This window comes from Pteronotus mesoamericanus, unplaced genomic scaffold, assembly GCF_021234165.1.
Source record: "Pteronotus mesoamericanus isolate MK-2021 breed Mesoamerican mustached bat unplaced genomic scaffold, CSHL_Meso_final contig_55, whole genome shotgun sequence".
In the NCBI taxonomy this organism is placed as follows: Eukaryota; Metazoa; Chordata; class Mammalia; order Chiroptera; family Mormoopidae; genus Pteronotus; species Pteronotus mesoamericanus.
This window is the reverse complement of record NW_026555198.1, coordinates 9,476,721-9,501,248: the sequence shown is the minus strand read 5'-3', so window position 1 is coordinate 9,501,248 and position 24,528 is coordinate 9,476,721. Positions and strand designations below refer to the sequence as shown.

Here is a 24,528-nt window from a genome sequence, read left to right as displayed (position 1 = left end):
CAACCTTCAAGATACCACCAAAGGGAAACTTTAAGAATTACTTAGAGAGGCTTTGTTAGTTGTCTGGAATAAAGTCCACAATTACCACCTGATTCAATCCACTTTGTATAATGTATTATTACTGCTACATTAAAGTACATGGGACAAGATTAGTGACTTTCATTCTTCTCAATTTATACTTTATCTTGATTTGCCCCTAGTCTCCAGAAGAGTTTAAAGAGCCATTTTTATTAAATTCCAAAGATAGCCCTGGCTGGTGTGGCTCAGTGGATTGGGCTCCAGACTGCAAAGCCGGGGGTTGCTGGTTCAATTCCCGGTCGGGGCACATGCCTGGGTTGCATGCCAGGTCCCCAGTAGGGGGAGTGTGAGAGACAACCGCACATTGATGTTTCTCTCCCTCCCTTCCCCTCTCTATGTGAGTAAATAAAATATTTTTAAAATGCCAAAGATAATTCATAAAAGGCACAGAAAGTAAAGATTTTCAGAAGAAACATCCACTAAATTCTAACAAAGACCAGCCATAAAGTGAATGTAGCTTAGTAGCATTTCAAATAAATTTAGTGGTAGCAATTGTATATAACTTTGTGTGCATAGTTAGATTAAGTATTTTAAAATATGTTGAAACAAAGAAAGCTGAGTTTTATCTTGATGATAACACAGTTTATAGTAAAGACAGGTTGGGAGAGAAAATTAAATGGGCTCTATCCAACTCTCATTCCTTCCTCTTTTCCTTTACAGAGCTCCTGGTTCTTTTTTTTTTTTTTTTTTTTTTTTTGTGGAAACTGAGTAACTTTATTTTATTTTTTTATTTTTTTAAATTTATTTACTTTTTAAATACATTTGTCTCTGGTTCTTATACGTAAACAGTAAAACTGAAAATGGAGACTCTCAGTAAAGTTCAGACACTAGAAAAAATGGAAAGTAAAACCAATTAGTTCTAGATACATACTTTGCATTTGTACCTTCAATTTCTATTTAAGTTTCCTAAGTCAATACCAGCATGGGTTTGGTGACTATGAACAATAAATAGACACTGTCCTCCTCTAGCAAGAACTAGCTTCAGAAACCATTCAGATTTATTATAAGAACAGGTGCCAGGAAGAGCAATAAAGATGGGTTGTATTTCTCAGGCTATTTGAAATGACTCCATTCAGTAGACTAAAAAACACATTAAAATACAGAAAGTAGACTGAAAAATACCTAATACTCAGTATCATAACCAGTACATCTCAAAACTGTCGAGGTCATCAAAGACAAGGGAAGTCTGAGAAAATGTCACAGCCAATAGGAGCCTAAAAAGTCATGATGACTAACTGTAATGTGTCCTGGATGGGATTCTAGAACAGGAAAAGGACATTTGGAAAGAACTAAGGACATCTGAATGAACTGTGAAATGTAGTTAATAATAATATATTGGTTCATTAATTGTAACAAGTGTATCATATTCATGTAAGATGTTAATATGAAAAACTGGGTATGGGTTACATGGGAACTCAGATTTACTCAATTTTCCTGTAGATTTAAAACTATTCTAAAAAATGTTAATAGTTTGCTTAAAAATGGGTTATATTTCTCAGGCTATTTGAAATGATTCCATTAATGAAAAATGCCTAATACTGAAGACCCAGCTCATGGGGCCCAGGGCCACTCAGAAACCTCTAACATCAGGTGACAACAGGACAAGGGCTCCACACCCCTATAGAAATCCAGCTCAGAAAGCTGTAAATCCAGACACCAAAAATCCCTTCAGAGAAACTCAATGGGAACAATTGATAATTATGGCAATAAACAAAGCCTGTTTAACTTTCTTCATCCCAAACAACCCTACAGCTCTAAAATATATTGTGGACAGCACGTTTCAAAAGCAGTGAAATCTCTATTTGCAGAAGCTGAGCTAACAATTCTGGGGATGAGGGTGGGAAGGCAAGCCAGCCCAGGTGATTCACATCCTTCATCAGCTACCAGCTTCTCCTGAGATATGGAGGAGCTGATGTGGGATCAAAGGCCACCCTGCCTTTAATGACACCCAGGTCAGGCACTACAATGTGCATTATTGTCTAATACCATGACTTACACAAATAAAGCCCACAAACTCCATGTCAGACCCTTGCTCTCCTCTTGCCTAAAGAGTCTTTAAGAGCCAAAAACGATGGGTGCTATATTTATCAGCTAGGTTATGAACTCTGAAGGACAGTTTTTTTTTAATGGAAATACGGACCACAGTTAATCAGTCAAACACAAACTTAAAAGTGAAAAATCTCTTGATTCTAAATATTAATTTTTTCAGTCAATTTATAAATATTGAAGACTTATTATGAGCCAGATACTGGACTGATGAAATAAATTAGCTCAGGAGAACACGCTGAACTGATGAAACAGTTTAGATGAACATCAGATCAATAAACAGAAATGTGGATGACGTTAATAGAAACTCATTAAGGAGAGAACATTCTTGATTTAAGCTTGCATGCCCTCTAGTGGTCCTGTGGTTAAATACAAAGCTTATATAACAGCTGACAGTTTGGTTATTGAATGTGCTAGATCTCTGACATACTGATTATTTGACTTTGTGAGCACTCAAACCTCTGACTACTGTGGAATTCTCTCTCTCTCCTATTCATTCATTCATTCATTCATTCATTCATTCATTCATTCATTCATACACTCCCTCCCTCCTTTCTCTCATGGTTCTGCTAATTTCATACTACGTGTTAAAATATCATCATGATTCATACAACAAATATGTATTGATGGCCTACCATGAGAAGAGACTAATTTATGTTTCCTAGTAACTTTATTCTTTATTTTACAAAAATGTTGACATTCAACAGGTCAACTGGTAGTACTATGAAGTACAAATACATTCCCCCAAAGTGTTGGGAATCAGTATTTCTCACTCATCTCTCTCCTGTCCATCATTCACCCAATGAAATTTTACTGAGGTTTATTATGTGCCAGGCAGAGTTCTAGGCAGTGGAGTTAGTAATGAACAAAATAGATAAAATCCCCACCTCCTATGAAATTTACATTCTAGTGTGTATGGGGGAGCAGGGCAAAATGTAAAATAAATAATTGAAAATTGAATTAAAAAATTTTTTAGATAATCAATACTACGGAGCAGTGATTTTCAACCTTTTTCATCTCATGGCACACATAAATCAATTACTAAAATTCTGTGGCACACCAAAAAAATATTAATTTTTTGTTGATCTGACAAAAAAATAGGTATAATTTTGGATCATTCACACCAGAAAGCTACTGTGTTGGCTGTTGTTATTTTTTTATTTGACAATCTAAGGGAAAAGAGGTCAGTGCCCCTGGCTAAATAGGCACACTGGTTAAAAAATCGCTGCTATGGAGACTAAAACAGGGAAAGGGCAATGAAAAGATTTTTGCACTGCAAATTTCAAAAACATGGTCAGGGAAGGCCTTACTGAGAAAGTGACATTGGAGCAAAGCCTAGAAAGAAGTGAAGGGGCATTATCTGGGGAAAGAGTATTTCAGGCAGTGGGAACAGCAAGGGCAAAAGCCTATAGGCAGGAACATACCAGGGCAAAAGACTGGTATGTTCAAGGAACAACGTTAAGGCCAGTGGCCAGAGAACAGCAAGGAAGGGAGATAGCAGTAGTTCTACAGGGAGAAAGAAAAAGTAGGGCTTTGTACACTATGGTAGCGACTTCGGCTTTTACTGTGAGTGAAAAGGGGAGCCAATGCTGTGTTTTGAGCAGAGTGATGGGAACTGACTTTTGTTTTAATAGGATCACCCTTCCTGCTGTGTGGAGAACAGACCAAAGAGGGGTAAGGCCAGAGACAGGAACACAAGTTGGGAGGCAGTTGCATTAATCCAAGAGAGATAATAGCAGCTTGGACTAAGGTTGTAGTGCTGGAGGTAGTGAGAAATGGTCAGATTCTGGATATATATTGAAGAAAGAGTTGACAGATTTTCTTTACAGATTGCACATGGGGTGTGAAAGAGAGGAGTCAAGGATGATTCCAACCTGTGTTGCTTAACAACTGGAAGAACAGGGCTGCCATATGTGGTGGGGATGAGGAGCTCGGTTTTGGACCTTTTATGTTTGGGATGTCAACCAGATACCCATCAACTAATCTACTCTACCATCTTTTACCTATCTGTCCATCTACCCACCCCAATTTCTTTATGTCACAAATCCCTTGATATCTCTATATTTTTTGTGTGCCATTTCCAATCTTAGTAACAATACTGGCACTTGCTTATACAATAAACAGGGTATTTTTGATATTTCCTGTCTTACCCCTAACAGCCAATTGATGACCAAGTTCTGTCAATTATGTCTTTAAAATTGCTCTCAAGTGTTCTATTCCTTTTTCAACCCGCTATCACAGCTTTTGTTCAACCTTTCCAAATCTATTCTCTGGTATCTGAGCATTAACAGTTTGATTTTTTTCCCTTTATTAGTAGGACTGGGTAGAGTGGTCCAGCTGATCTGGGGTGAAAGTGGAGGCAAGGGGCAGGGCATAAGTAAGAGTGTTATTTACTTCCAGTCCTGGTACCTGTACCTGTAAGCAAACACCAGAATTGCATTTGAGAGAGAATTCTGAGGTTGAACTGGGAAAGCATACCTATGATAGGATTATGAGTTTAAGGTACCCTTGGGTGGCCCCCCCAAACTATTTCCTGATCAAAACCATCCAGGGGAATCAAGCAGTGGGCCAATCATGATGTTGCTTGAAAACCAGCCCCTCTTTCATGATGAAACTGGTCTCTCAGCCTTAGTTTGCTGGGGATAATTGTGGGGTACACATAGACAAGTGCACCAGGGAGTGCATGATTACGGAATAGGAAGGGCACAAAGTTCGAGGACGTAGGAGGTCTATGGGTAGATGACTGAATTTTACTTCAAAGGTTTCTAGGTGAATCCAATTTTTGGCATGGGCAGATGGGGCTGTGCCAAAAGGAAGTCTAACTGGTGTCTCACACCTGAATGATTCAGTTAGTGTAGTCCAAATCCCACTCATACAACAAATAGTTTATAATGCTTTACATGTGTCAGGCATTATTCTATGTACTTTACACATTAGTTCATGTAATACAACTGTTTTGTCAGGTAAGTACTTTTATTATGTCCACTTTATAGGTGAGGAAATCAAGGAACTGAGAGTTTAAGTAAGTTGTTCAAGGTGGCATAGAAAGTGGCAGTGCTGGGATTCAAATCCAGGCAGTGTGACTTCAGATTCCCTGCTTTTAACCCTTATGCCATGTTGTATGGTGAAGGCTAACTGAGTGTGTCCTTGAGTAGTCTGCACTTGGGTGGCCAAGGTATTTACCAGACACAGCGATGTCAGCGATTCCAGCAACCAGCTAGGGCAACAGTTGGCTGGAAACAGTTATGACTATGAAGGGAAGAGGTCTGGATGGAAGGGTGTAGTGAGTTAGAAATAAATTTCGAGGCTGGGTGGAAGACCAACTGTATTATATGTTAGAGGTGCACCAGCAATATTACTCCCCCAGGACCTGGTTAATTCAAATGGGCTGGGCAGGTTGTCTTCTGGTAGTAGAATGATGGAGAGGTAAATGTGGAAGAGGAGGATTTTAAGTGTCATTCTCCAAAACTAGTGTATGAACTAGGGGTTGTGGTTCGAGAGCACATGGCTATGGAACCTGTGAAAGTGGACAACCTTTTAGATGCATGGGCAGCAGTGGCTGGGATGAACAGAGCTAACAGGGAAAGAGGAATCCGCTACCAGTAAGGTGTTACAGATGTGGAAAGAGGTAAAGTCTCCACTGAAGTTCATTGGAATGATGTCCCAAGGGCCTGAAGGCCTTTGCTTTAATTGTAGGAATCATGCCAGATATGGAACAACTAGAAAAGCCCTTAGACAAAGAGTTCTCAATCTCTTTGAGACTAAAAAGTGCTGTGTATCAGAATTATGTAGGGAGGCACTGGTAAAAAATAATATTCTTTGCCTCTACCCCTAGAGGGTCTGTTTCAGAAGTCTTCGTTTTATGATTAAGATGCAGGTGGTCTGCAGACCACAGTATGAAACACATTTCATGAGATTATATGCAAAGTTTGAATAGGCTGTGTTGGCCTGTTGGAGTGGTGCCCATGGGTACAGGCAACCACTGATTCAAGTAGAATGGGGCACTTAGAAACAACATAAACCTTTGGGCTGCCCCAGGATGGACATGGATCTTTGTATTCTACAAAGCATGCATCTGTCTGGCTTCTATGCTGTAGCTGGAGTAAATCGCTGTCATTATCAGGCAGAAGCCTATTTCTACTGCCCCTTGATATTCTAAATTCTGAAATAGGATAGGTGCTTTGGGAAGGGTCTACTTAACCTGGTATGAGCTCAGTTTAGAAGTCTGGGCTGGCTGCTCTGGTTTCAGCTTATGATCACAAACTTACTGTTTCTCTTAAAGGAAATGTCTCCACATCTTGAAAGGGGCCTTGATCACTAAGAGCTCTCATTTCCACTTGGGGTAATTGACTTTGGTAAGGACCAATTTCCTGGAGATGTGGGTACAGGGGAAGAGATCAAAGCACCCAGGAACTGCTATAACACGACAAAATTCTCCCATATTCTCCTACACACACTCCTACACCTGGATGTTGAAGGCATTAGTCAATGGTACAGGCCAGGACTGGGGTCGACAGCCTTTAGCTACTGAAAGGTCATTTTTGTGTCTGAGGACCAAATTATTTTCTCTTAAGAAGAAAAGATTCTGGGGGATTGAAGATACAGAGGTAGTAGATGAATTGCTGGTGGCATCAAGAGATTGTTAATATCTTCAATAATCCTAGGGAACTCCATTTCAGAAAGACTTGTAACTTCTGGTCAAGATGGTAGTATAGGTAAACATGGTACTTGCCTCCTCCCACAACTACATCACAATGACAACTAAACTACAGAACAACCATCATTCAGAACCATCTGAAATCTGGCTAAAAGGAAGTCCTACAACTAAGGATATAAAGAAGAAGCCACAATGAGACTGGTAGGAGGGGCAGAGATGCAGAACAGGCAGGTCCCACACACACATATGGCAGATAAAAATCGGGAGGGATATCTAGGCTGTGGAGGAGGTCCTTCCTGAGGAGCAAGAGGTCCCAGCTCTACACCAGGCACCCTAGTCCAGGGTTCCAGTGCCAGGATGAGAAGTCTCCAAGACTTATGGCTGTAAAAAATCAGCAGGGAGTGTGGTTGAGTGAGAGGGAGGGCTTCTGGAGTCCTATGCATTCCTCATAAAGGGCTTAAACAGGTACTTACTGGAACTCACTCTCTCTGAGCTCCAGCATGGGGGCTGCAGCTCAAAAGGCACCAGGGACATAGGCGGGGAACTGAATTGTCTGGATTCAGGATGAAGCCTGGAGAGGCAGCTTTTTCCAAAACTGAGGTGCTGGCAGAGGCCATTTTTCCTTTGCCAAGTCCTCCCCCAACAGAGCTGGCAGGCAGGTACCATACCTGAGCCTCCATCAACCTGGCTCATGCTGTTTGCCCCAACTCTGGTGACTCCATGAGGCCCTTCCCCACCCAACTTTTGGGCCTACCCAAGCTGTTTCCAGTGGCTTTACCTTATGAAAGGCCTATCTTGGCTCGTGCTTCAAACTTGCCTAAAATCTCTCAAATAAGCAGCATCTGGCCTCAGTATGGCCCATAACTCTTGCTAAGTAGCCCTGGGCACCAGCACTAGCACAGCTGGCCCTGGTTCACAGCTTGGCCTCACCAGGGCACCTCCAAGCTCAGCATAAATAGCAGCCCTCTGCAGACTGCTTTGCAGCTGATGTTGGGTGATCTTGGGCATAACACAGGTGGTATCTGACCTTGGTTTGCACCTCCTGGTGGGCCCCAGAGCCAGCTCACTTGGTGGACAGCTTCAGGTCACGTCGAAGCACCACTCAACCACCTCCAAAAGCAACAAAGTCAAGGGGTAGACTCAGTGGGCACCAGAGCCCCAGTGAAGTAAGTCCTGCTCTGTAAGGTGGGAACAGCTGATTTTCCACATTGGAGAAGTCCTAGCCAGTCTTCACAGTTGAATAGCCTACGGGTAAATCCCTCCCATTGAGGTGCCAACAACAGTCAAGGCTCAACTACAACAGGAGGGTGTACAGAGCCCACATGGAGGGCACACCTGGAGTGTCCAACTTAGGTGAACAGGGAGCCTATGAGACTGGACCCTACAGGACACCTACTATATTAGGCCACTCTATCAAGCCCAGGAGATGTAGCAGCTCTATCTAATACATAGAAACAAACACAGGGAAGCAGCCAAAATGAGGAGACAAAGAAACAGGCTCCAGGTGAAAGAACAAAAAGAATGAATTGAAATGGAGGTAAGCAAACTAGCAGTTCAAAACCATGGTTATAAGGATGCTCAATGAACTTAGTGAAAACTTCAACAGCATAAAAAAGGACACAGAAACCATAAAAAAGAACCAGTTAGAAATGGAGGATATGCTAACCAAAATGAAGAATAATTTACAGGGAATCAACAGTAGAGAAGATGAAGCAAAGAAACAAATCACTAATTTGGAACATAAGGAAGCAGAAAACACCCAATCAGAATAGCAAAAAGAAAAAATAAATAAATGAGGATAGTATAAGGAGCCTCTGGGGCAACTTCAAGCACACCAACATTCACATCATGGAGGTGTTAGAAGGAGAAGAGAGAAATTGAAAACCTCTTTGAAAAAATAATGACAGAAAACTTCCAAAACCTGGTGAAGGAAATAGACATACCAGTCCAGGGAGCTCAGAGTCCCAAATAAGATGAAGCCAAAGATGCCCACACCAAGACACATCATAATTAAAATGCAAAAGATTAAAGACAAAAACAGAATCTTAAAAGCAGCAAAAGAAAGTTAGTTAGTTACCTATGAGGGAGTTCCCATAAGACTGTCAGCTGATTCCTCAACAGAAACTTTGCAGGCCAGAAGGGATTGGCAACAAATATTCAAAATGATGAAAAGCAAGGACCTACAGCCAGGATTTCTCTACCCAGCAAAGCTATCATTTTGAATTGAAGAACAGATAAGAGCTTCTCTGACAAGAAAAAACTAAAGGAGTTCATCACCACCAAACCAGTATTTCAGGAAACATTAAAGGGTCTTCTTTAAGAACAAGAAAAAAAGATTTAAAAAAAGATGAATAATAAAATGGCAATAAATATGTATCTGTCAAGAATTGAGTCTAAAAAAACAAAATAAACAAACAAGCAGAACAGAAACAGATTGATAGAGACAGAGAACATTTTGATGGTTGCCATATGGGAAGGGGGTCAGGGGGATGAGTGAAAAAGATGAAGAGATTCAGAAGTATGAATTGGTAGTTGTAAAATAGTCATACAGATATAAAGTACAGCATAGAAAATATAGTCAATACTATTCTAATAACTGTATGGTGTCAGGTGGGTATGAGATTTATTGGGATGATTGCTTAGTAAATTATATAATGTCTAATCACTGGGGTGTATACCTGAAAGTAATATAATATTGTATGCCAGCTGTAATTTAAAAATAAAAATAATTTTAAAAATTAGAAAAAGAAAAAAAAGGCATATATATTATAAACAGCACTTTCATACTTTGGGGCTTCGCCTGGAGATAGTGCTACTCTAATTGTTCCATTATCATGCAGCTCAGAAATTCTGTGAAGTCAAATTAAGTGAATTTGTCAAAAATATAGCCCAGGCAAACAACTGTTCTAGGAGGTGGTGCACGATCTCATTTGCTGGAAGAAGGTAGGAACACCACACAGGAATTTTCCACTCATTGTCTTTCTTGATCTATATGAAGTTGTAGGTGCCATAAGGTATAGATAGCTCTGTGAAGGCCAGAGTCTTATGGAATTGAGTTAGGTTTCAGATTAACATAAAGGATTTTGTAGAGTGATTATATTGAGGATGGAATTATCTTGACAAGAACTCCCTGCTTTTTCTTTTCAGAAAGAGTCCCAAGGCCAATGTGGAAGAGATGGATGATGTGATGAAACCAGCTGCAAGCTGCTGTCCACAGTTTTATTTTACAGAGGGCCTTGTCTAGAGTCAGAGAGCATCTGCTCCTTCGGTAGTAAGACTCCTGGGTGTTGGCACTACCACAGTCACCCTTGCCAATTAGGGGTGATCCCTCTGTCTCTTGGTAAGGAGTATCTCCATTTGCCTTGCAGGTATGGATTGGGCCTAGCAGTGTGAAGGGTGGGTTGAACAGGGAATTCTATGTGATGTTTAGAAGGGGCAGGGGTATAGGGAATGCTGGCAGTGAAACTCTGACAAAGCAAAGGACACGAGTCTTGAGGGCAATAGTGACTAGTCTACTTTCAGCCAGGAGCAGTTTATTCGTAAAGGGGAAGTGTAAGAACAGTGCAGCGGGTGACAAACAGTACCAGGGCTGACTTCAGCTGGATAGGCTGTGGGACCTGCTGAACCAGGGACTTATCTCTGAGAAGCTATCTAAGAACCCTGGAGCCTAAGACAATCTAGAAGTAATAAATGACTTCCATCAAACAGGATAGGCTAGGCTCTTTACTAAGCCCTTTAATGCAATGATCAGATTTAATCCTTCTAACTCTATGTAGGTACTATTATCATCTCCCATTTACAAATGAGGACACTGAAGCACAGAGAGGTGTTTTTTAAATAACTAGTAACTGAGGGAGCTTGGAGTCTGTGTAACACTGAACCACTGTGATATACTGTCTTCCTTGGTTCTATTGGAACACATCTCATTCCCTAGAGGTTAGGGGTGGGGATGCCATAGGGACAAAGCATGCCTCAGCTTGTTCCTAATTTGCTGGCTGGCTGGGCAGTTTTCTGTTGGAAGGCCTGGTGTCTTATGGGTTGGACACATACTGGCACAAAATGATCCAGTCTACTATGGTAAAGGCTTGTCTATTTTGTCTGGTGACGTACTGTACTGCAGGGGCCAGCATGGAACTGGTATGAGTAGGAAGTGATATGGACATGCCATCTGTGGTTGAAGGAGAGGTCAGCTTTGGTAGTGAGGCAATGTGGCTGACATTGAATCCAGGCCTCTATTTTCATGCAAGTATCTATTTGTCTATAAAGGTTGGGGGGACGGCATGCAGCTAGAGAAGGGGGTCTGGCTGCTTGGTTAACAATCTATACTGTACATAGAGCCCTCTGGGGAACTGGAACTGTAATGCAATTTACTGATATCCACTCTATCTATACATAAGGAACTGGAACTCTTGAGAATGCAGCTCTAGGAGCTTTGATCCTAAGATCCTAACCGCCAGGTGGGTAATAACTCCAAGCTACATTATTTTCACAGAGCTTGCCAAGGAAACGAGGCAGAATTTTATGGCTTTACCAAATACTGCCCCCAGGTGGCAGTTTATGAAACCAACAACATTCTAGGACAATAATCTCTCCTCTTAGCAGGGAAGCAGGACAAAGGGCACCCAGCTGACATAGATCTTGTATTACCAGGTGGAAGGTTAACATGTCATAGGACAAGAGAACAAATAACAAAATTATAGGAGGAAGAAGGGCATGTTTGAACTAGAGAGGTAGGTCTTAATGGATTATCAGAATGAGGTGAAGGAATACTGGAAGCTGTATGCAGAGTCAAACGGGATAAGAGACAGAGGAGGCAAGGGCGAGGAACAGCCAAAGTGGACAAACGAGATGTGATTTGACAAATTCTACAGGTTAGAAGTCACTGTCCTGTGTTGGGTTTTAATATCTTCTAGCACATGTTTTACGTGGACAGGGTGAGTCCCATTTAAGGGAATCTGGAATAGACAAGATCACTTCCTAGGAGATAGACTACAAAAAGCAGAATCAAAGGATTCTGAGAGGTCTGTGATAAAAAAAAAAAAAAGGCAAGAGTCATTTCAGAGAGAAAGTAGAGGGCATCGGCAGACAGTTCACATACTTCTGTTATACCTCTTTTGACTTCTTTTGGTCTGGCTTCAGAAGAGGTGGTTCTCCTTTCCAAAAGCCATTTACCCCATCTTCTCCTGCCTCCTCTGAGACTTTGTTCCATTTCTTATCCTTCTCACATTTCAATATTTCCCTTGTAGCCTACATATGTTCTTAGATCTCTTAAAACAGGATTAACCTCAAAAGCCACCTCTCAACCCTGATTTTCCCTTGGCCATTGCCCTCTCCTTTCTTTTGCATTCAAACATTTGGACAGGTGAATGTTCCTTTCCTATGCATTCCCTTAGCTCCTTCTTACCCCACGAAATTCCCCTTGATTCTCCAGAAAGTTCTCTTACCACGGTCATTAATAACTGCAACAGTTGCCAAATAGGACTGACATTAGTATCTCTCTGGATTGACCCTTCTACAGCATGTGACACTGTTGAGGGCTCTTTTCTTCTTTAATCTCCTCTGTGCCTTTGGGATTCCATGGTCCCTTTCTATTTTGATTATCTGGCTAGCCCTGGTATTTGCTTTTCAGCTGAATTCACTGAAGCCTCTTTTTATACTTGCCCATAAAAAGTTAGTATTTCCTGGAGCTCTAGGCTCTACTTTCTTTTTGTCCTTACTCTCTGACTTCTCACTAAGTAATCCGATCCATTTTCATGGTTTGCACCACGATTTTATGTACTGGCAATACATCTGTTTCTAGTTTCAGCTTCCACATCTATTTCCAAGTCTGAGTCTCCAATTTCCTTGGGTATTACCTCTGCTGCATAGCACCATCTAATTATGTTCATTGAGGTGGTATAATACAGGGCTTAATGACACAGGTTGAAAATCCAGACTGCCTGGGTTTGAATCTCAGTGCAGTCACTTACCAAGCTTGAGCAAGCTGTTTAACCTCTCTGTACTCCCATGTGTAAAAGAGATAATTAACAGCATCTACTTCTTAATGTTAGAAAATATGAGAAAAATGCATGTAAAGTAGTATCTAGCAATAGCTCAACATGTTAGCTTATTGTTCATGCCTATCTTGTTTGGGACTCCGTTCAAGCAAGTCGGAAACTTTTGAGTCATCTTTTTCATTTTTCATCTTTCATCTCCTCCCGTATCCACTGAATCATTCATACTTGATTTTATCTCTTAAAGCTGTCTCAAATCAGCCTTCACTGTTCTCTATCCTCCAGTCTCACTGCTCTGCTTTAGTTCAGGTCCTCACCACCTGCCAGCAGGACTACTGCTGCCCTATTCGATGTCCCTTCCTCCAGTCTACTACACCTCCTTCAACCCATCCTCTATAACTGCAGTGAGAGTTATTTTCCTAAAACACAAATCTAACCATTTTACCTCCTAATATCATTTTCAGTGCCCCCTCCCATTTCCTACTACAGAGTTTCTCAAAGTGTGAGCATTGGAATCACCCTTCGAGCTTGCAAGTGAAGGCTCTGACATACCACTCCAAACCTACTTCATCAAGATCTCTGAGACCTGAAAATCTAGATTTTTCAATTGGGTGATGCCTACATACCCAAAACCCTTTATGACCCATTGCCCACTTTGTACCTTAACCCTCCAGCAATAGTGGATTGCATGTAGTTCCCCAAATTCACCAGGCTATTTTACATCACTCTGCTTTTGCAAGGGTGGCTGAAGCCTTCTTCATCATAATCTCCTGACTGATAAATCTTACTTCTCTACTGCTCAGTTTCCCAACCGTTTTCATTATTGCTCCCCTACCCAAGGAGCTTTTAGACAACTTTTCCTAATTGAGCCCACCGTGGAATTTTAATAACACAGATATGCTGTCCATCTGTTTCTATACTGTGGCCCTTTAAGGGAGGACCATAAACCATGTAACATCTAACCAACCCGGCCCCTAGAAAAAAAAATCAGTTTTGCTCCGTTGGGGGCAAATTGGCCCCATTGAGAATGCATGCTCTGCAGTGGCAGATGCTGCTATCCAAACGAGTCCTGAGGTTCACTTTGGTTTCTGTACCAAGTCTTGACTTATTTCTACCTATCTCTCTGACTATTCCTTCTCAAGAGTCCTTTGCAGGCCTTTCTTCCTTCACCTGCCCTGTAAATACTGGCATTCCCCAGGGCTCAGGGCCTGTTTTTATTCCCCTGTGTTATTCTATACATGCTTTCCAGGTGATTTTACCTATTTCCTTAGTTTTAATTACCACTTATCATGCCATTGACTGCCAAGTCTTCAGCGATGATTTTCCTGGGCTCTAGCCTCTTGCTAGTACAAATATGGTCCACAGACTGGCAGCATTTAGTGGCACTTGGGAGTTTTTTAGAGAATGCAGATTTTTGCCCTGGCCAGGTGGCTCAGTTGGTTGGAGCATCGTCCCATACACCAAAAGATTGTAGATTTGATCCCCTGTTGGGGTGCATATGGGAGGCAACTGATTTTTTTCTCACATTGATGTTTTTCTCTTTCTCCGTCTCTCTAAAATCAATGACAAATACAGATTTTTAGGTCCTATCCCAGACCTCCTGAACCAGAATCTGCATTTTAACAAGATCTCAGGTATTTCATATGCACATTAAAGGTTGAGAGCCCTGGGCTGGAACTTACTGCCAGCTTTCTAATAGACATCTTTAATTAGATGTTCTGTAAGGATATCAGTTCTTATTCCTCACTCTTCTTGGTTAATGGTAACACAATTTACTCAGTCATCTACACAAGAAATCTAGATCACTCCTGCCTTATCATTTACATCAAATTTCTTATCATTCTTATCTATTCCAGCTATTGATGGCTCTTGAATTTATTCCCTCTTCTGTGTTCATCACTTCTGCCTTCACCTAACAGATTTCTTTGTCAGCATACCCCCACCACCACAATTCATCTACTGACTATTCCTAAAATACAAATCTGATCATGTTACCTCCCCCTGGCTAAAAATTCCTTCAGTGATTCCTCACTGCCTAAAGTCAAGGTTCTTAATCAGGGGTCCATACATGGGCTTTAGGAGGTCTTTAAACTTTCTGAAATTATAAGGAAAAATTTGTGTATGTACATTTTTCTAGGGACAGTATATATAACTCTCATCAGATTTTCAGAGTCATCCTTGACCAAAATAGGTCAAGAACTACTGACTTGAAGGATCAATTCCAAGCTATTTAGCTTGGCATACAAGCACACTCCATACCTCTCCCACCTTACCCCCCAGCCACTTGCCTATAGGAGCCCTTGGTTCCAGCTTTAATTACAGACTTAGAAGTTTCCTCAGCTTTCACACCTCTGTGCCTCTGCACATGATGTTCCTGGAGTAATCTCAGGGCTACCTACACAACATTAACTGGTGCAGCCTAGGTTTGCACCCATGTCTGTCTGCAAAGTTAGCCATTCCACTCTACAGCAGCTTGGCATGTACATCCTGACCTTGTACACACAAACACATACACATGCACTAGAACAAGTTTCATGAAATATACCTTGTTATCAAAAAATGCTGGCTGCAGCCCACTAAATTGATATATTGTTCCATTAATGAGCTGCAGCCCTTAGTTTGAAAAACACTGCACTAGACCTTTGCTGATACAGGGAGTTCTCCTTACTGAGAATTTATTATCTTTGCCCTAGTGGTACTATGGTTTTGAGGTTTCCTAGGGACACAAAACTGTCATAACATAAAGTATTTGCTAATGAATTAGCCACTTGTATCAGTCCCCATTCAAACAACCTAGTCCTTTAATCTGTATCACCTATTCCCATTCATCTATCTGTTCAACCATTTTGTCTCTCATGCATTGCCAGATACATCAGCAAGTAATTCAGTGCATATCTATCACAAAGTGAAATTACAAATGTTATAAAAAGATGCAGGATATCATGAAGTCAACAAACAAAACTGATAACAAGATCTGGCAGCCCAGCTTACAACTGAAAAGGAGAAAAATAAATAAGGATAATGACTTTAAAAATGATTCAAAAGAGTGATTTGAATACCAAATGATTAAGAAGTCTTCAGGAGAACTGATGAAGCCCTTGAATATTTTGCCAAAATCAGCCCTCTAAATGATCATGCTCCAAGTCTCCCAAGAGCTGAAATGTACCGTCTTGAAAAATCATGCAATTTTGTTAGTACAATTAGGCCCGAAATAAAAACAATCAATTCTTGATACACTTTGTTGTACCATTCAAATTTATGAAAGGAGACTAAATAAACATTTTAATAGCTTTTAGTTATTCAAGTTAGCATACTATCAAGCTCCATCCCCTCAACTAGTTACTTTAAATTTTTAGTTCCCCTTTTAAATGGATTCACTAAATGGCCTTTTTGTCTGGTACTAACTGTCCTCAAATAATATACCTCTTCGTTTCCAAGTCACCTAGCATACAGCAGGAGCTTAATAAATGTTTGTTAAATGAATAATTACAATAGCCTTCTCTGCCTTTAGTCTCAGTTCCTTCTGAGTCAACTAGCACATTGCCATGCACCCTAAAATTCTTCAGTAAATCCCTACCAGCCTCAGGGGAAAAAATCTACCTCCTCAGCATGGTTTACAAAACCTTTATAATCTGGTTTTGCTCTATTTACTTTTATATTCAGGCCACATTTAACTACTTGTAGTTCTCCAAAGGCCCCATAATTTCCTCCTGCCATGCTTTTATTTTTCCCTCTGCTTGGAATTGTTCATCTCCACCAATGGGAAGACAGGATCCTTCCCCTTTTTCTGTACAACCCACTACCTTGCGCATAACTAGCACACACTGACCATATTGTAGTTGCTTCACAACTTGTTCTAAGCAGTTTTTATTATAAAAAAGTTATTGATAAAAGTAATATAATCACATTTTGAGAAAATATAGAAAAAGTAGGGAGAGTAGAAACAAGGTTCACATATATGTATGTGTGTGAGTCTATACATGTATATATACAAATACACGTATACCTTGTGACTCTGATACCTTACAGAGTCACTGGTATCATTTTGTTGCACAGTTCATCCTCCAACAACACAGGTTGGAACTGCACTGGTCCACTTATACACAGATTTTTTTCAGTTGACCAGCGCAGTTCATATCCACGCTGTTCAAGGCTCAACTCTGTGGTTGGGAATCCACAGATGCCGAGGGCTTGCTGTCCTTATAAGGTGATTTTTGGATTGTGCAGGAGATCCGTACCCCTAACCTCTGTGTTGAACAGGGTCTACTGCTTTTTCTTCTAAGATTTTTTTCATATGCGTATATTTTTACATGACTCTAACCAAAGAGAATGTATGATGTTGTAGCTACCTGCCCTTTAAAAACAAAGCCAGCCCTGACTGGTGTGGCTCAGTGAAGTGAATGCCAGCCTGCAAACCAAAGCGTCACTGGTTCGATTCCCAGTCAGGGAACATGCCTGGGTCGTGGGCCAGGTCCCCAGTTGGGGGTGCACAAGAGGCAACCACACATTGATGTTTCTCTCCCTCTCTTTATCCCCCCTTCTCCTCTAAAAATAAATAAAATCTTTAAAAAATAAATAAAAACAAGTTCAATATTATATGATATGCATTTTTTTTCTTGTTATGCAGTCACCCTAACCACCACTTTTAATGGTTACATAATAGCCCAACAAATAGCTATGTTGTAGTATACTACTACCTAACCATTCTGCTGTTGAATATTTAGGTCTCCCTCTCCTTTTTTGGCTTTTTTAAGAGAGGAGTTACCATCTTCATATACAGTTTTTCTATATTTTGGATTGTTTTATTACTTTAGAATAGATTACCAAGAGTAATATATGTTAAAAGTTAAAGATTTTTCTTCCTTTGGCTTAAATTTGGTAGGAGGAAAATATACATAGGTATATATGATGTTTAAATTTCACTTCCTCTAATTATTAGTAATGCTAAGTACTTTTTCATGTTTACTATTTTTCCTCTTTTGTCAATTGTCTGTTCATGTCTTCTGCCCATTTATCTGAATATTAATGTTCTCAAAAATCAATTAAAATAAAGATTTTAACCATTTGTTATATTCTGTAACCATCTGTAACTTTTTTTGGCCTCTTTTTATTTTGGTAAAATTTCAGCTGCAAAAGTAATAAAATCTCATCACAGAAAACTTGAAAACTATAAAAACACATTTTAAAAAATCATCAATAATTCTGTCACCCTAACATAACCACTATTATCATTCCCTCTAGTTTTTTCCCCATAGGTGTGTGTTTTACAAAGTTGTAATTTCAGTGTGCACACAGTTTTAAAACCTGCTTTGTCATTAGCACATAAGAATTTTGCTGAAATGCCCTACAGCCTTCATAATCATCATTTAAAATAATAGCATAGCATAATATTCCATGGAGGGGATTCACCATTTCCTTATTGCTAGATATTTGTGTTATTTCTTTTTTTAAATAAATAACACTGATAAAGAGCTTCATACAAATAATTTTTTTCTATACTTTGAATTACTTCCTTAGGAAACATTCTTAGGAGTAGGTTTACTACACAAGAGGCTATTAATGCCTGCTGGCTTCAAATTGCTTTCTTAAGGGTGGAACCAAACCACACTATTACTAGCAAACTGAGTACCATCTTTTTCAGTTCTGTTAAATACAGGCTAAAAGAGAGGCTATCTGGTTGTTTTAATGTACATTTCTTTGATTAGTAGTGATGAACACTGCCCCATGTTTTCCAGTTGTACTTAAAATCCTCTGTAAATTATCTATTCATGTCCATATTTCTTCTTATACACCACACTATATGAATACCTTAGAAAATACAAATCTATCATGCTTCATCATATTTATATCAAATATGCCTTTCAGTATGTGTTTAGATTTTATTTTAAAAATAGCCACAACAGTTTTAAGTTATTTTGGTATAAAATTTTTTTAAAGATTTCATTTATTTATTTTTAGAGAGAGGGGATGGAAGGGAGAAAGAGAGGGAGAGAAACATCAATGTGCAGTTGCCTCTCACACGCCCCCAACTGGAGACCAGGCCCACAACCCAGGCCTGTGCCCTGCCTGGGAATCAAACCAGCAACCCTTTGGTTTGCAGGCCGGCACTCAATCCAGTGAGCCACACCAGCCAGGGCTGATTTTAAAAATTTACACAAGTGAAATTGTTGATCTTATACTTTATGAGTTTTTTCTATTACTTCCTAAAGCTTAGAAAACTATTCCCCTCCAGAGGTTTGATAAATATTCATTCCTCCTAGTTTTTTAAAATTTGCTTTTTTATACTTAACTCTTCAATCCGGCTGCCACTTATTTTAGTTTATTACAGGAGATGAGAGTATAAATGCTACAAGCTGTCACAACATCATTTACTGAACAATCCTTTCCACTCCCATTCACTTGCAACACAGGCTTTATAATAGTTTGAATTCTCATATATAACTGTCTCTTTGGGGAATTTACTATAATATCATCTGTCATACTTTATACCCATGGTACCAGTGTTTTCATTTTTCTAGTTTTGTATGTTTAATATATAATAGCATTAGTCCCTCATTAATATTTTGCAGAAATTTCTTTGAAAACCACTCTTCCTTAGCTTTCAAATCTAATTATTTGCTGTCTTGCCTCTATGATATGAATTTCTTTAGGGTAGAATTGGTTTATTTCATTAGAATGGATTGCTAAGAATAATATTACTGGGACCAGAGGTAAGAATGTTTTCCCCCACTGTTAACTCTTATTTCCAAAGTTTTCAAAAAGAATGTGCCAATTTTACTATAATCCTGCTAGTACCTGGATATTTTGAAGATTTCCGCCCCCCCAAAAATTGTTAGGGGAAAGAACATACTACATTTCAATTTATATACCTCTGTTTACTAGTGATGATGAACCTATGCATGACATATAGTATGTTCTTAATTAACAAACACATGCTGAATAAATAAAAGGCATGTATGAATACAAGTACTGGTAGATGGGGAAATACTCTGGTTAGAACAGATAAATGCCAGCTAGATGTCAGTTTGTGGGCTAAATGCCTGTAGTCTGTCTACAAAGAGGTTCTAGAGGCATCAAGACGACTTTGAATTGGGGCAATCCCAAGAAACACTCTGTAAGTCATATTTTTACCACAGGTGAGTCTGTTTCAAAGTAGGATCAGCTGAAACCTGTCTGGAACAGTTACAACAATGGCGCGTATAGGTGCCCACACCTATAGACAGTCCAGAAGCAGCCATGATTGACTTAAGACATAGAGTACGTTTCCTTTGGCATTAAAACAGTGATAAGTATCAAATAGCTGCATACTCCACTGGAAATTGACCTAGGCCCTAGTAGGCTTAGATACGTAAGACATAACTGGGGAACTGACTCAAGGAAAGAGGCAAAAGGCAGAAAGGTCATTTTCTTACTTTTTTGCATGATGCCAACCTCCGGACCAGTTAATTGCTACTTTGCACATTCCGTCAATCAGGCATTGGGCAGCTGTGATTGTAGCCCCTCCCACAGCTGCTGCATAGTCAAATATCCCTTCGGTGGCTGGGCAGTCATAACCTTTGGGAAAACATCAAAAGAAGTTGTTAAAAGATGAGTCCGAGAAATGGGAAGTATGATATTACGATATATAATAAAAAGTCAAGGAACATATAGCAAGGACTCATGGACAAAACCAAAGGGGAAGAGCTGAGGGAGGGAAGGAGGGAGGGGGCAAGGGAAAGAGGTGGGGGGGAGGCAGAGACAAATGTATTTAAAAAGTAAATAAATTAAAAAAAAAGAAGTATATATTTGGTCTTTGCACCCATTTCTGGCACGGAGTTCCTAAAACTCTTGGAATTTCCTAAGTGATGAGAGAATAAAAGTGTCTTTTGTTATGTTAATGAGATGGTGAGTGGACCACACTTAAGGACTGGTACTAGTTGCCAGTGAAACCATTTTTAGAGAGTTGGAACTTTCAGTCCCACTCCTTGACCTCTAGAGAGAGGAGAGGAGCTGAAGATTTAGTTCAGTCACCAAGTGGTCAATGATTTAATCAACCATGCCAGGTCTCCACAAAAACCCTTACGGGAGAGTGTTCAGAAAGCTTCTGGGTTGATGAACACATGGAGCTTTGGGGAGAGTGGTGTGCTTGGAGAAGGCATGAAATTCTGCAACCTTTCCCCACACTTTTCTCTGTGCATCTCTTCCATTTGGCTGTTCCTGAGTTATAGCCTTTTACAGTTGAATAACACAGGGGTTTGGGGGGCCAACCATCCCCTGCAGTTGAAAATTCATGTACTAACTTGACTCCCCCCAAACTTAATTATCAATAGACTACTGTTGGCCAGAAGCCTTGCCAACAACATAATCAACTAATGCATATTTTGTATTTATATGTATACTGTATTCTTACAATACAGCTAGAGAAAGGGTTATTAAGAATAGCATAAGAGAAAAAACATTTTACAGTATTTATTGAAAAATATCCACGTAGAAGTGTACCTGCACAGTTCAAAGTTGTGTTGTTTAAGGATCAACTGTATAATTAATGGGTAATCTAAAGAGTAAATGGGTTTCCTGAGTTCTGTGAGCCATTCTAGCAAATTAAACAAACCCAAGGAGTGGGTCAGAAGTATAGGTAACAACCTGGGCTTGTGATTGGCATCTGAAGTAGATAGCAGTCCTGAGGGACTAAGTCATTCATCTGTGGCATTTGATGCTATCTCCAGCTATTAGTGCCAGAATGAGTTGAACTGTAGGACACCCAGATGGTGTCATGAGCATTGCTTGGTGGTGTGGGGGTAATTGGGTTCAGAATCCTATTTGGAGGAATAGGTTGAAAATACTGACAACATACCCTACCAAAAAGCTGCTCTGCTAAAATGAGCTCCAAACAAGAGATAATCATCTCCAGTGTTGGGGAAAAAAATTCTTTAAAGTATTGAGCTAGAAAGACTGAACCGTCCAGATTAACTAGTCACATCCTACAGATGGAAAAATTGAGGTCTGAGAGGAGATATGTCTTATCTATGGTCGCACAGAGTCAGGCCTGCGGCACAGGTTTCTTGCCCCATTCCCAGTCCAGTTCTTCTAAATCATGAAGTTTCTCTAGGTTAACCTGTTGGCCACTTCCAAGTTTTTAAATGCAGCTATTTAATGGAAGATGAAGTAGAAAACTTAGCCAGAACATATGCATAAATTATACTCAATTTAAAATGTAAGGCAACAGGACAGTTAAATCAACATACATACAGTCAAACCTGATCTGGGCACTGTTACTGGTCCCAAGCAACAGAAAGATTTTCCTCCTTCTGATCCATCATTCATTTCTGCTCAACTCATGTGGTTTGCTTATTAAGTGAGATGTATGTAGCTAAACTGAGAGGTTGATTGTGGTTAACACATTAGTTATTAATTAAAAAGTATTAAAGATGACCATGCAAGTTATAAAAGATGAGGTAGATATGACCAATAAATGGAGGTTGTACATCTCCCACCATTGCTTGATAATGACTTTACCTAGCCCATATTCTATGGAGTCTGGATGATCGTCATCTCCTTCTTGGCTGACCTTCTGGAGATGTTGCAGATAGGCATCGGTGTGGAAGGTGGCCATCTCCTCCATGGAGGCCACTTTGGGCTTAACTATTCTAATAATAACAGAGAACAAAGAGAAGTGAGTGACTCAGACGCAGAGTATGCCAGAAGCTAGACACAGGAACCAGTAACCTGAGCAGAAAATACATCTCCTAGCTTCTGGTTCCAGTGGCTGAAGTAATAAACATGTTCTTTTCTTCCACTGCACTATATAGTCTTCAGTTCCTCACATCTATGTAATGGTTCTATTAATGGGGATGAGAGGATAGATTTTCCCCTTGAGTTTATAGGTAGTAGAAGAAAGTATATTTAAGTTAAATAATCAGGTATTGGACAAACATTACTCTGTGAGTTATGGCTTTCATGACAAACCAGTAGGCTGAGATATTTTGATATGAATCAGTTCCTAATTGGGCCATATAATCCTTTCAACTATGTTTTTACTTTTATAGGTAGCTGTACTGTAATGAATTTTGAATTTGGAGTCAGAGAACTGTATTCCTGTCCTAACTCTGTACTTACCAGCTCTATAACCTCAGGTAAGACTCTGCTATAGTTCAGTCTCCTCATCTGTAAAGTGGGGAGATCTTATGGAACTTATGCAAAGATTAAATGCTAACATATAGAAAATGCTTTGTGGATAATTATAATTGTTAATATTAAAGGATAGCTCTGGCTGGTATGGCTCAGTGGGTTGGGCGCTGGCCTGCAAACCAAAAGGTCACTGGTTTGATTTCCAGTCAGGGCACATGCCTGGGTTGCTGGCCAAGTCCCCAGTTGGTTGGGGGCGTGTGAGAGGCAACTGATCTCTGTTTCTCTCAAACATTGATGTTTCCCTTCCTCTCTTTCTCCCTCCCTTCCCCCATCTCTAAAAAAAAATAATAAAATCTTTAAATAAAGGATAAAAAAGGCAACTCAAAACATAAAAGTTTCCGTGTTAGGTCCCTCACATCTGCCTCTGAGAGGAAAAGCAAACAGTTGGAGCTGGTCCTTTCACAAGAAGTGACAAACAGGAGTGACTGAGAATACAGGGTGCTAAGCTAACAATAGGACTTACCACCTCTAACTTCTAGCTGCCTATTTATTCCCCATTTCCTCTTGCGGACTCCACCGCTGCCGCTACTGCTCTCTAACCCCGGCCAATCAAAAGGTGGCCTGTGGGCTGACAGCAGCGCCACCTGGGAGCTTGTTAGAAAGGCAGAACTTCAGTCTCACCTAAGACCTATTGAATTGAAATGTGTTTTTTCACAAGGTAATTCATATGCATATTCAAGTTAGAAAAGCAATGACCTAGGCCACCGGGAGGCAGCAGTGTTTTTTTATGTTTTGTTGATTGGAAACAAGGCCAAGAGTTTCCAGTCAATTAGTGTGACTTTTCAGGATACCACCATCACCAAAGAGGCCAACCTGAGAGGCTCAGCCTCAAAATTAAATATCTATAGCCAAGATCGGAGGACTTGATTCCTGCTCCTTCTTCAAGAAAACATGTCTATATCATCAAAGGTGACAAATCTGCCTATTAAAATAAAAATGTTTAGTTTCTTGAACCATGTTTCCCAGTCATAATAGCTCCCTCTTTTTGCAGCTGTCCTCTTATTTAACAAATACTTACTGTAATCCTACCTAAATGGCAAGAAAATTTGACAGGTTTAAAAAAATATTGATTTTTTTTTTAGAGAGAGAGAGAAACATCAATTTGTTGTCCCACCTATTTATGTATTCATTGTTTGTTTCTTGTATGTGCCCTGACCAGAGATCAAACCACAACCTTGGCTCTAACCAACTGAGCTCCCCGGCAAGGGCCAGTTTTGCTTTGTTTTCATTTCTTGTTTGTCTTAAAGTCAGTTTTTGAAATGTTAAATGAATTTAATGGAAGGCATGTGGTTTTTCTGTCTATCAAATATGAATTTAAAAATGGTTGAAAAACACTCCTGAAGAAGGTACTCAATAAATGATTGTTAATGACAAGAATAAAATTTGAAAGCCTATTACAGTACCTGTGGGAGAGAAATGAAGCATACCACAGTAGCAGGTATAAACAGGCACATATTTGGCCATAAAATGCCATAAATAATCCTACAAGTGTCAGGGTTATAATATTTAGTCTTAAAATGACAAACAGCGAGTTCATTTTTTTTTTAAAGAAGTACTTAGCTCTGTGCCTGGCCACAGGAGTTTGCT

At 39.9% G+C, this 24,528-nt stretch overlaps 1 protein-coding gene across 4 annotated transcripts in view; it reads right to left on the bottom strand.

Annotated features, from left to right (window-relative positions):
• HDAC8 (histone deacetylase 8) overlaps positions 1-24,528 on the bottom strand; it is a 235,915-nt gene that overhangs the window by 209,909 nt on the left and 1,478 nt on the right. For all 4 annotated transcript variants that reach the window (XM_054579586.1, XM_054579587.1, XM_054579585.1 and 1 more), the window contains exons 3-4: positions 22,270-22,400; positions 20,187-20,328 (exon numbers count right to left, since the gene is read on the bottom strand). In XM_054579586.1, coding sequence (XP_054435561.1) covers positions 20,187-20,328; positions 22,270-22,400 — 273 coding nt within the window. The remainder of the gene's footprint in view (positions 1-20,186; positions 20,329-22,269; positions 22,401-24,528) is intronic.